This window comes from Budorcas taxicolor, chromosome 2 (genome assembly GCF_023091745.1).
Source record: "Budorcas taxicolor isolate Tak-1 chromosome 2, Takin1.1, whole genome shotgun sequence".
Classification (NCBI taxonomy): domain Eukaryota; kingdom Metazoa; phylum Chordata; class Mammalia; order Artiodactyla; family Bovidae; genus Budorcas; species Budorcas taxicolor.
In genome coordinates, this window is record NC_068911.1 from 130,023,892 (window position 1) to 130,036,546 (window position 12,655).

The following is a 12,655-nucleotide window of genomic DNA, read 5'->3' on the forward strand; positions in this document are numbered from 1 at the left end:
TGCATTAACCCCAAAGAAAAAGAATTAAATGTTTTTTTAAAATTCTATATTTAAAATGAGAGGTAGACTTTCACAGAAGTATCTCAGCTCTAAGGAAAACATGAAACAAAGTAAAACCAAGGCCCAACTGTATGAGAGCTTTGCCCTACAGCCAAGCTGCCTTCCCTGGGCTTGATTAATTCCTTTTTTACTGGCTTCCGAAAGCTCGGCCCATAATAATACTTGAATACAACATAAATCTGGAATTCAAGCTTTGTTCCCTTCCTCCAACACAGGTGGATCAAGGAAAAGCTTCTACAGTCCAAAGTCAGAAAGTTTCTGAATCAGAATCATTTTCATTGTACCCATCCTCAGAGCCTACATTGTTACTGCACAGGCTAACCATGCTACCCAGGTTGGAGAGGGTCGTTCTGCTCAAACTGTCTTTTTTAAAACAAACAAAGTTGACAGCCGTCATTGTACTGGAAGGAGAAAAAGTCATCATGGTAGCCAGAATGAGGGCCAGGCAGTCAGCCACGTCTTTGTTAGGAGCACAAGCCAGGGCCGGGGTATGACCTGGGCATAAATGCAGACAAGGCAGTGGTTAGTCCGGGCAATCCAGAAATGGCGTGAGCATCCCACAGTACATCTCAAACGACGTCACACGTGGAGATGTATGTCGAGTTAGAAATCATGCCAGGCAAAAGGAGTTACTTCCCACAAGTCATGCTTGGGGTGAGGCTGGAGGGGATCAGGAAGGGGTAGACATTTGATGGAGGGCTTTTTTTTTTTTCCCCAGCTTACATGACAACAACAAGCACTATATTATCCGGAGTTAGGCAGGATTCCAGTCTTCATCTAGTGAACAGAAACATGAGGTGGGGCAGTGTGTGTGACACAATTCCACAAAACAAAAAACAAAAACAGCCACAGGACAATCAGAAAGGTGTTTCCACTTGAGAGCACACACACACCATGCGCCTTGGGCTGGGGTCAGGGCACTCTCATTCTGAGAACAATGACTTTCCACGTCAGATTAGAGAGGATGTTGAGAATCAGGTGTCTGTAAGAGTCAGTACCACTGTTTTGTCACTTTATATATACTTTACATGAAGAATGCACCAGGAAGCTGGTTCTAGAGAAATGGAATCATTTGAGTAGATGAGATATAGCACTGGTTGGTTGTGGTGAAATGTACTATCATTTAAAAGAAACTTAAACAGAATTTTAAATAATGTCAACACCACTAGCCAAAGTCCCAAATCCTAAATGTAACAGATATGGGGAGATTGCTGTGTGCCATAGAGTCATGTCATTCTCGACTATGTGAACTTGATGGATCAAGTCTGGAAGAGAAAATTATTTCAACATATGAAGCAGGAGCCATGGGGAGGTAGATGAAATCTTCGATTTAGTCTACCCTTATTCAACCTTTATTCTATTGGCTGGAGAGGTTTAGCCTGCCCCCTCTCCTGGCTAAACTTTCTACTAACCACTGGCTCAAAAATCTTAATTTTTTGCTGTATCATTTGTTAGCACTTGACCTGATTTCTATTCCCCTCCCCACTTAACAGATGAGTCCTCTCTCTGGTATGAAGACAAACAAGAATGGACAGATACCTTAACATTCCATTCCTTAAAGGTCTGTGATAAGTAATTAAGATTGCAGTGCCATACAAAATCATCCCAAATGTTCCTAGGCCTTTAGGGTGTAGCTAAGTGGTGGCTCAGAGGATAAAGTGTCTGCCTGCAATGCAGGAGACCCAGGTTCGATCCCTGGGTTGGGAAGATCCCCTGGAGAAGGAAATGGCAACCCACTCCAGTATTCTTGCCTGGAGAATCCCATGGACAGAGGGGCCTGAGCGGGCTACAGTACACGGGGTCGCAAAGAGTCAGACATGACTGAGTGACTTCACTTCACTTCACTAAGCTCTGATACAGGCTGTGGTTCTCCAACCCTGGTGCACTTATTCTTGAGTTTGCTATGGGCTGAACAAGCCCCAGATATATCAGACTTACACTGCAGAAAGGCAAAACTAATTCACTCTGGTCTCTTGGGTCATTTTGGAGGAAATTTTGGGCCTCTGCACTCCAACCCTAAAGTATTAATGTATATACATATATTGGTAATAAGAAGGTGAGGGAAGGTGGGGCAGGAAGACCGAGGAGATGGAGTAATAGAGAACTTTTTGCATCTCCTACATGAGTCAGGCTGGGGACAGAGCGGGGTACATGCTAGGATAAACGGGGCTGCAAAACCAAAACTAATAGGAGTTAGCTAATGATGTCATATGGCTGCTTACTTCTGAGAAATAGGCATGAGCTGCTAATTCCAATACCTGTAATAAGCAGTTGAATTATGTTAATACATTTTATAATACTTGAATTAAATGCCACAATTAATGCCACATTCAAAAAATTACTGAGTTGATAAATATCCAGAAGTTCCTCTTTTGCTCCCCAAAGTTAAAAGGCATGGTAGTTTAATATAATTCTTGTACTCATGAGCTTTCTAAATTTCTTAGGAAACAGAGTAGAAAGCTTCTGTTAAGAGTTAGTTCATTTAGAAAAGATATGTGGTCTAGATCAGAAGATTTCAAGCCTAGATGTTAATTTAAAAATTTTACATGTTCCCCAAATATCCATACTGAAAATACGAGTTCTGATCTGTTCTGTAAAATAATACCTAGAGGTTTGATCTCAGAATGAACTGACATACAAAGATGTTTTAATCTGAGCCCTTGAGCATGCACCCATGACACATGTGATCCCTAACTCTTCAGCATGTGCAGCTAAAATTTCATTTGAATACCAAGCTGAGTGTATCTAACATATTTCAACCACCATGCTGAGGAGTTTGAGACCAGCTGCTAACATCACATGCACATGGAAGGCACTGGTGGACTGCAGGGAGACCATGTGTTTTACAACAACAGACAGGACAAATTATCCTTGTTTGACTGCTCACACACAGGGAACTTCCAAGAGAAAGAGAGTTCTCACTGCTTTTTTAAACTAGCTCCTGGGTTTCCCATTTCCCTCTGGCTTCATAGCAGGTGCATTGGCACCTGAAATAATGGCTTACTTTTCTCACTTACCATTTTCATCTACAGCAAGTACACAAGCCCCTTTGGCCAGCAGCTCCTCCACAACCACTTTCAAGCCATTGCGTGCGGCCACATGGAGGGGTCTGAAAAAAAGACAACACCAAGTGTCAATTGTGATACATATTTGTATGAGAATGTGGCATTTTGAGTAGTCTGTATGGTTGAAAGAAAGAAAGGACTTGAGAATCGTAAATAACACGAGTATTTTTACTTTTTCAAAAAAGGTTTCTGAAGAGCTAAAGATCCAACTGTTCTTCCATTGGCCCAAATTCTTCTGCAGATATTATTGTACAAATATTTTACACCTCAAACAACCTTAGTGACAAGTCACAGGGAGGCAGAGAAAGAACTCAAGTTCTGGTGTGTTTTCTAGAAGGTTCTTTTCTTGCTTTCTACATCAGTATTTGAATCACTGTTTCACACAGTTAATCAATACAAAATCAATATGACTGGTGTTACTGCCATCCATATACAAATCTTAAACCTTGTTATTACTAAAGGCATGAAATGAAGTTTTATTGAATTTAGAATATCTTAAAGAATAATGTCAAACAATATATTCTGCTATTCTGCTTAAAAATCTTAATGGAAAAAAATTCTTATATTTCTTTCCCCTTAAAACAAATGCACAGGTAATTTCCTAAAATGGAAAATGAAGCAGCTTTTGGGTCTTTCACACTAAGGATTACACTGAATTATATTAAAATATAATAATGCAAATAGCTTAAATGCTTCAAACATTTAACCTGATTTATAAAACTTGTTTTCCAGTAAGAATACATAAAACTAATACATTTAAAAAAATAGTTTCTCCTCAAATATGGCGGCTGATAAGATTTTCTAACAACCCACTATATTTTTAGTACTACCTTAGAAATATCAGCAAGGAAAAACACAGACCTCACAAAATTCTATGAAGGCGTATCAGAAGAAAATCTCTAACTAAAAATGTCTAGCTTGGTCAGCAATTGTAGATATGTGACCATGAACTAGCCTAGAATACAGCACATTTTTATTATTGGTCGAATGCATGACTATGAATCTGGGACTTAGTCAAGCTTTAGTAGTCACACTTACGTCTGCAGTGCATTGTTTTTTGCATTAATAAGGCTCTCATCTTGTATCTTGTCAAGTATTAACAAGGCACATTTTTCATGACCCTAATGAAGGAAAACAGATAAGTAAATGGAACAAAGATACAGAAATGTTCTGGGGAAATCACTTCAGTATGCTTTAACTTTAACATGTATTCCCTGCCTAATATCAAAATAGGCTATTTTCTGAATAATACATTTTCTTCTAAGAGCAAATGGTTAAACAGCCCTAGATTTTCAAAGATTCTAAATAAGGTGTTTTAGAACTTGATTAATATAAATCTGATCTAAAATATTACAATTTTTATGATAACCTTTAGAATTACTGTCCAGAGAGCTGAAGCTGATGCTATGTTAGCTAGTTAAGCAGATAAACAGAGAGTAGAATTAGGAGTGTCCTTTAAATTCTTCAACAAAGCTTTTTAAACACAAGTCAAGTCCCATCTCCTTCCTTAAGCCTTCAAATACCACTTCAGTATCCACCTATCACTGGAATTCCCATTGTACCTGTTATCTGTATCATTCATCACTGGCTGCCTTATATTATAGAGTCTTTTCCAGCAAAGGTCATTCTTTTCTTCCTCATTCAAAAGATACCTCTATATGTTATGACTAATGATAGTTTAAAATCTAGAGCATCAACTAATAATATAGAGACCCTTTTGGAACTTCAGGCCCAGTACCTGGTTAAGGGGTGACCACTTCCTAAACCCCTGACACTCAAAATGTGGCCCAACAGAATAGCAGGATCAGCATCACCCAGGAGTTAGAAATATTAACCCTCAAGCCCAACTCTTGGATCTACTAAATTAGAATCTGCATTTGAACCAGATTATCAGGGGATTCATTTGCGCAATAAGTCTGAAAAAGCATTGTACTTATATTCATGAAAACACTACAACTTGACATGAACTTCAGGAACCTGAGCACTTTTTGTGGTATCCACTTTTTGTGGATCATGAAATGGGAAAATGTAACCAATGAAAGGAATAGCTGAGACTTCTGGTACCACTGGGTATAGATAACACTTCTGATAATGCAACTATATTGGAACAAACCACCATCACTGGTGTCAACTAGCATCATATTACAATGCCTTATAAGGGAGACAATTTTAGAAGTGCCCATGGAGTTTTCATTGTCATGTACTGCTGGTGGAATGTAAATGGTTAAAACCTTATTACAGGGCATATTGGTCTTAGAAGTGTTCATAGCCTTAGACTTACTAATTTCATATTTAGGGATTTATTCAGATTATTATACTACAATTAGTATTATTTGTAGTAGCATATATTTGAAACAAGGAAATGTTTAACAATAGGGGATGGGTTGAATCACGGGTAGCACAATCCTAAGGCAGGGTTCCGTACGTCTTCTAAAACACTATAATACATGATGTCTGAAAGGAAGATATTCATAATATATGATTCAGTAACGAAAGCAGGTTATCCAACAATATGATCCCACTCATAAAATCATACATTTATCTTTTTACAGAAGCAGGAACCTTGAGCTATATGTGAACACGATGCTCTTAAAACAAACACACACACACACACACATTCTTTGCATTAAACTACATACCAGAAGAAAAGGTAGACAATAGAAGCATACCTAAATGAATACATTTATTTGCCTCATAAAAGAGTATTTTTGGCTGTGTTATTACAATGTCTTCAAGCAGAATAAATGAAAACATGTGGAACTGCTTATATTTTAGAAGCCATTTAACTAAGCTCCTAACCTGTGTTTAAAGGCAAAATATGAAAAAAAATAAAAATAAAAATAAAAAAAATAAAAGCAAAATATGATACCACAACCATGAAGACAGATTCAGTGGCAGCATCAAACTAGACTGTGGCAAGAATTCAAGTGGCAAATTCCCTGAAAAGCATAGCCCATCAACCCCTTTGTGTGGGTCTGCCTTTTGCTTCCCCCATTGATTCCACTGAGAATGACACCATTCTGGGAAAACATACATCTTAATTAAGAGCCATGATACACACACTTCTGATGAACAGATTTAGGTATTATTATTATTATCATTAAATAACAGTGTTTCAAATCCTTTTACATACTTTACTACTAGCCAAATGTAAGGATGTGTTCAAGTCCTTATCCTTCACAGTCAGGTCAGCCTGGGCACTGTTCACCAAAATATCTGCAGAAAGAGCCAAAAGATAGTTACTAAGACTACATGTTAATTACATGCGTTTTGAAGAAGTTACTACCAAAACAATAACGCTTTTAAATTTGTATACTCACATTACCATAACTAATATTTTTAAAGAAAAAAGGAACAATTTATTGCCATGAAAGTGAAAGTGAAGGTGAAGGTCACTCAGTTGTGTCTGACTCTTTGTGACCCCATGGACTATATGGTCCACACAATTCTCCAGGCCAGAATACTGGAGTGGGTAGCCTTTCCCTTCTCCAGGGGATCTTCCCAACCCAAGGACTGAACCTAGGTCTCCTGCATTGTGGGTGGATTCTCCCAAGGATATTGGAGTGGGTGGCCTATCCCTTCTCCAGCAGGTCTTCCCAATCCAGGAATCGAACCAGGGTTTCCTGCATTGGACGTGAATTCTTTACCAACTGAGCTATCAGGGAAGCCACTTTATTGACATAGTTGTTCTATTCAAATCCAAATTCCATAGTCATTAACTTATTTTTTATTTCTTTGGCTGCTCCAGGTCTTAGCTGCAGCATGCATGATCTTTAATTGAGGCACACAGGATCTAGTTTATTGATCAGGGATCAAATCCGGGTTCCCACATTGGGAGCATGGAGTCTTAACCAGTGGACCACAGGGGAAGTCCCTATAGGCATTAATTTTAATTGTCTTTACAGTTTTGTTATTTCCAGGTAAAATGATTCTATTGTTCTGTTTGGTTTCTAAATGTTGACAGATTTTACTGTGGAAAGGTGGGCTCACTTCGACAAAGTCTATCAATAACCAAGTTAACAGGGAATTAAAAATGAACAGCAAGTAGATCAGGTGGCTTAAATACAATGTTGGTCTTCTCTAACATGTATATACCGAGAGGATGATCACTTTCCCACATTTACATTCCTTTGGTTTTAGACAGGCCTAAACTCCAAGTCCACAAGTCAAGCACATACCCACGGCACCAGCCTGCCCATTCTCAGCAGCCATCATCAGTGGTGTTTTCCCTGAATTGTCTGCTGCGTTCACTTGAGCATTGTGTCTGAGAAGAAGCTGCAAGCACTCCACGTGATCAGCAAATGCTGCTGCATGAAGTGGTGTCCTAATGATTTAAAACAAGTATGATGTTAGCTTCCTATAAACTTAACACACTCCCTTTCTATATGTGCCTGAGAAACATGTGCGTGGTGTCATCTTAGGGATTTAAAACTTACTGGCTTACAGAGATGGTGACCAGGTCCCCCCAAAGGCCATTCAGGGTAGACACTGAAGTGTCGCCTATGTGAATGGCACCCCTAGATTTGGGGGGGTGTAGGCAGTGGTCCTGATAATAAAATCAGCATCTTTACTGACCCTTTAATCTTGAGTTCCAATGACCTCTCTCATCATTGATAAACATACTTTCAAAATTAGGCCTTAGATTTGTAGATAATTGGTTATTTTTTTAAAAAGCCTACATCATTTAATGTGAATGGCTGGTTTCTTTGGGAGGACAATTTGGCATGATTTATCAAAATTAAAGACTATGATCTCTGAACCAACAAATTTCAATTCTAGCACTTTTATCTCTCAGATGTATTTGGTCATGCAAACAGATACATGTACTATTCACTGCAACATTCATTATAACACCAAAATTCTGAAACAACCTAAATATTCTTCAAAGGAAGACAAGCTGATTAAATTATAACATCCAGTCAATGGAATAACATGAAGCTTTAAAAAGAATATGGTAAATATATATGTTCTGGTATGGAAAGATCTCTAAGATATATTAAAAGGAGAACATTAATATAGAATGTTCTCATTTGTATAAAAAGAATATAAGCATATATATTCTTCTCAGTGGAAGAGGCTGGGGCTTCTGGACTAAGAGGGTAATTTTTTTATATATCATTTATTATACTTAATTTTAAAAAACATGTCTATATATTACTTTTTAAATCAAAAACATAGATGTTTGGCCACTCTGTAGCCACAAAGAAGGCTAAGAGTCATCAGACAAGAGCCATGCTCTTAGGCTCACTTACCTGCCTTTGTCATCTCTACAATTGACAATACTGGAATCTATGGCCCCGAGTAACAGTGATGCACAATTCTCATGATCATTTATTCTAAAATGAAAATAGATTTTAAAATTTAAAATCCTGCTCCCTAAAACATTATATATCCCCTCCTACTCCATCTTTCTATGCACTGTATCTTTAATAATCTGATGCATTTAAACATTTTGACACAAATTTTGAGCAAAAGTTTCATTTACCAAAGAAGAATTTCAACATTATGAAGATTGGAAAATTACCATATATGAAATCTTCCTGGAATAAAATGCCTAATTATCCACATGGGTAATACTGTTAACCCCAATTTATTTTTAGAATTTGGCTGACAAGCGTGACTATTGATACACCTGAAGAGCTCTTCACATGGTGTATACTGTGTTTCTCAGTCCACCCCTTCCTACCATTTCCCTGGGTGGTTTGTGAGCCACCTTGGAACCACGGCACTTCACAAAAAACTCCTGAAAAATCATTAACATTAGATACTGCACTTTGATATCAGACTTATTTGCCTTTAGCAGCAAAATGGAATATACTGGTCTTATCTGTAATCTAAAAGCGTTTTCCTTCTGCCAAAAGCCATTTCTCTAGGTGTAGTTTAAAGAATTCAAACCACACCATTAACTTCCAGTGTTTCTACTTACATTGCACAGTGCAGTGGAGTGAAAGGATTACCGATAAATGTTCGAAAACATTTCTGCTCCAAAAGTACCTCTATACAGTTTTCATTACCTGCAAGGAACCAAAAGAATTTAGCGACCTTCTAAGATGAAACTTTGTTTAATGAAAGTTTCTATTTTTTCATTAATTACTGAATTCTGGCCTATGAATTTTCCTGAATTGACTGAATGATCATTCTCCATGGAATAAAATTTACCAAATGCCAAAATGTTTTTAACTATGTTCATAAGTGTTCTGAGATATAATGAATAAATTAAGCAGTGATGAGAAAGAGACCTCATCTGCAAGCAGAACAATTCTACCATACTCACAGCTCTTAGTAGATAGGTGCCTAACATAGGTATGCCTCAGTTTGTCCATATTTACAACAGAAAATTTCCCTTTTACCCACATGAATAGGTTCACTTATAATTTATGCACCCTAGGGAAGGGAGGAACATGTCATCGATAAAAAAGAGTACTTATGATAATGCAGGTTAAAGGACTTTGACTGTAAAACACTATATAGTATTTAAAAGGGTACCAAGAACAGTTCCTGGCAAATAGTATAGATCCACCGAGTATTTTTTAGTGAGTAGATGAACAAATGTGAATAATTACTTTCAACAAAATGGCAGGTAGTTTTCAAATCAACTGAATTTAAGTAAGGCCCCAGCTCTGTGAGCTTACTTGTTATGTGATCTATGAGCCTTCATTTCCTACAAAAAAATCGGAGAAGGAATACCTGCCCTATTGATGTCACAGGATGATGGGAAATTTATTTGATAAAGGACCTAAATGAGGTTTGTGAAGCAATGTTCTCACACAATTGTTAAGACAAGAAGGTAAAGCTATTTGGCTTTGGAATATGGATTGTTGCCCTGGAAACCTCTTCTTGGCTGAGTTCTGTGGCAAATTAGAGCTCTCTTCTGATCTACCCCAGAATTATGTTGATTGAACAATTTTAAGTATTAAAATAAGTCAAACATTTTTTGTACCTAAAGAGAAAAAAAGTGAAACTTTGCTTTTAGGAGGACTGAGAAGTATATGAAGTAATGAACATACAAATCCCCTAATTTTATGTAAGTTATACTGCTTAGCTTTCTAACTATATCCAACTCTCATTCAAATATTCCCAGACATTACAACCTATTACTATGAATTTCCCTGAAGGACCTAGCTTGGGGCAGCATCTACACAAGCCATTTCTTGCAGGCTATATGAATCTCAACCTAAAGGTCTGTGTAGGTAGGTCTTGGGATCCTTGAATGACTTTCAGTGTTTCCAAGTGCTCAGTGAAGGAGATTCTGGGAACAGGGGAGCTTAAACCGCCAATCTGGAAGACTACACTGGAAGTGTGGATTCCAGTGGATTGTTTAGGAGAGGCCTGCTCCCCTTCCCCTGCTTATACCTGGAGAGGTCTTAGAACAGACAGACCTATCACCCCTGCCCCATCCAACTTCACATGGGAGAAAATGTGGTCTGTGGGAGGTTTGCCACCTGCTGTTATAATCAACACTGGCACTCCATCACCCCCTTCCTGTAGGATTTCCAGTGCTAGATAGATCTTGCAGCTTAACTCAGATGGGGGTTAGGGAGACCTTACCCATTAGCAAGTAAATTAAAAGAAAAAATCACAATCCTCCAATGGCAGGGAGGGAACAAAACCAAACTGAAAAAGTGGAAAATTTGACTCTTACTAAGGTCAGAACCAATGAAAAAAAGAGGATCATAATAAAAACATAATGAAAGATCTTAAATTGATACACTTAGAGCACCATAATGGAGAAGGCAATGGCACCCCACTCCAGTACTCTTGCCTGGAAAATCCCATGGACAGAGGAGCCTGGTGGGCTGCAGTCCATGGGGTCACGAAGAGTCGGACACGACTGAGCGACTTCACTTTCACTTCACAGAGCACCATAAAACTTTTCTGGACCCAATAATCATAGTTTTTGAGTGAAAATTTTAATAGAAGAATTGATTATAGATAAATAAAACAACAGAAGCACAGTAAGAAATATATGGACATGAATTTGCGAACTCTGAGACATAGTGGAAAAGAGTGGAGTCTGACGTGCTACAGTCCACAGGGTTGCAAAGAGTCGGACAGGACTTAGCAACTGAACAACAACAAGAAATATCTGGGAAAATATTCATTTAAGCCTAGGGGTAGGAGATCTTTTTAAGCAAGACTGTAAACCTACATACCATAGAAGAAAAAATCTCACAGATTCAACTACATAAAAGTTCAAAATCTTTACATGGAAAAAGATATCACCAACAAAGAGCAAAGACAAATAGTGAACTGAGAAAAAAACGTTTGCAACACACATAACACAGAGAGGATTCCTATTCTAAGACAAGGTGCTCCTACAAATGTGTGAAAAAAGATAAACAACTCAATACGGAAAAAATGAGCAATAGATGGAAAAAGTAATTTCCAGAAGAAGAAATGTAAATACATAAATCAGTACACAATTAGACAAGGAAACACAAAACAAAATGAGATACCCTTTTTTTGTCCTTCAAACTGACAAAAACTAAAAAGATGATATGACCTTGGGCTAACAAAAGCTTTTATTTACAGTTGGTGGGGGTAAAAATTATGCCATACTAAAGCAGTATGATATAATTTATTAAAGTTAAAACATATACAGGCCCTCATCAATAATTTTACCTCTGGAAATTTATCTAACAGAATAAAGTACCATGATATGAACATACACACTGCAGTACTGTTTATAATGAGAAAAAAACCTAAAAACAATTTGAATGTTCATCAATAGGGATCTGGTTGAATAAATATTAAATTCTGATATACACACTCATACTCATGCATGTCTATACCTATTTATCTGCTATAAAATATTCAACTATTAAAAAGATCAATGTATATAGATATACATTGATTTGTAAGGTTATCTGCAATAGAATGTTGAGTGAACAATAAGAAAAGTTACAGAATATTTGTTATATGATTCTAGTTTTAAAAAGATGTACATACATATATATCGATTTACATTTTCAAGGGAGAATTATGAAAAATAAATACCAAATTATATCAAAAAGTGAGCTTGGAAATGACTTAATTTTACTTTAGAGGCTTCAGTATTTTTTAAATGTAACAATTATCATGCATTGAACTTTTTCTACTCAAATAAGTGAAACACAAATTTTAAATCTCCTCAGTAGCAAGTGTAACTAAATAAATGGGACTATGAGACATAAAAATGCAATGCTGAAAGATAAGTCATGCACCTACCAGCTGTCAATTGTGACATTATTACATCATATTGTTTTGGTTGTTTTTAGCTGTATTATTTCAATTCCTTGTAGGATCCTTGGTTATCTCATATAGAAAAGAAAGCCTGATTTAAACTAGTTAGTTCATCAGAAGTTCTGATGAGGAGTTACATGTTACTGGTTAACAAAAAACGTAAAGTGCATTTTCATTCCAATATGGCATCACGGTAGCCACAGAGGGAAAAATATTTTCTAAAAAAGGTATTTTTGTTTGTTTTGCAGTGTCTGAATGCAGAAAGACAGGATACCTTGGTTACAGCATCATGTTATGTTCTCACTTCC

At 37.2% G+C, this 12,655-nt stretch overlaps 1 protein-coding gene across 1 annotated transcript in view; it reads right to left on the bottom strand.

The window, feature by feature from the left end:
• Positions 1-307: 307 nt before the first annotated feature.
• The window catches only part of ANKRD44 (ankyrin repeat domain 44), a 306,550-nt gene continuing 294,202 nt past the window's right edge, over positions 308-12,655 (bottom strand). The window contains exons 22-28 of the mRNA XM_052658099.1: positions 9,052-9,139; positions 8,378-8,461; positions 7,304-7,449; positions 6,259-6,341; positions 4,164-4,246; positions 3,078-3,169; positions 308-555 (exon numbers count right to left, since the gene is read on the bottom strand). Coding sequence (XP_052514059.1) covers positions 308-555; positions 3,078-3,169; positions 4,164-4,246; positions 6,259-6,341; positions 7,304-7,449; positions 8,378-8,461; positions 9,052-9,139 — 824 coding nt within the window. The remainder of the gene's footprint in view (positions 556-3,077; positions 3,170-4,163; positions 4,247-6,258; positions 6,342-7,303; positions 7,450-8,377; positions 8,462-9,051; positions 9,140-12,655) is intronic.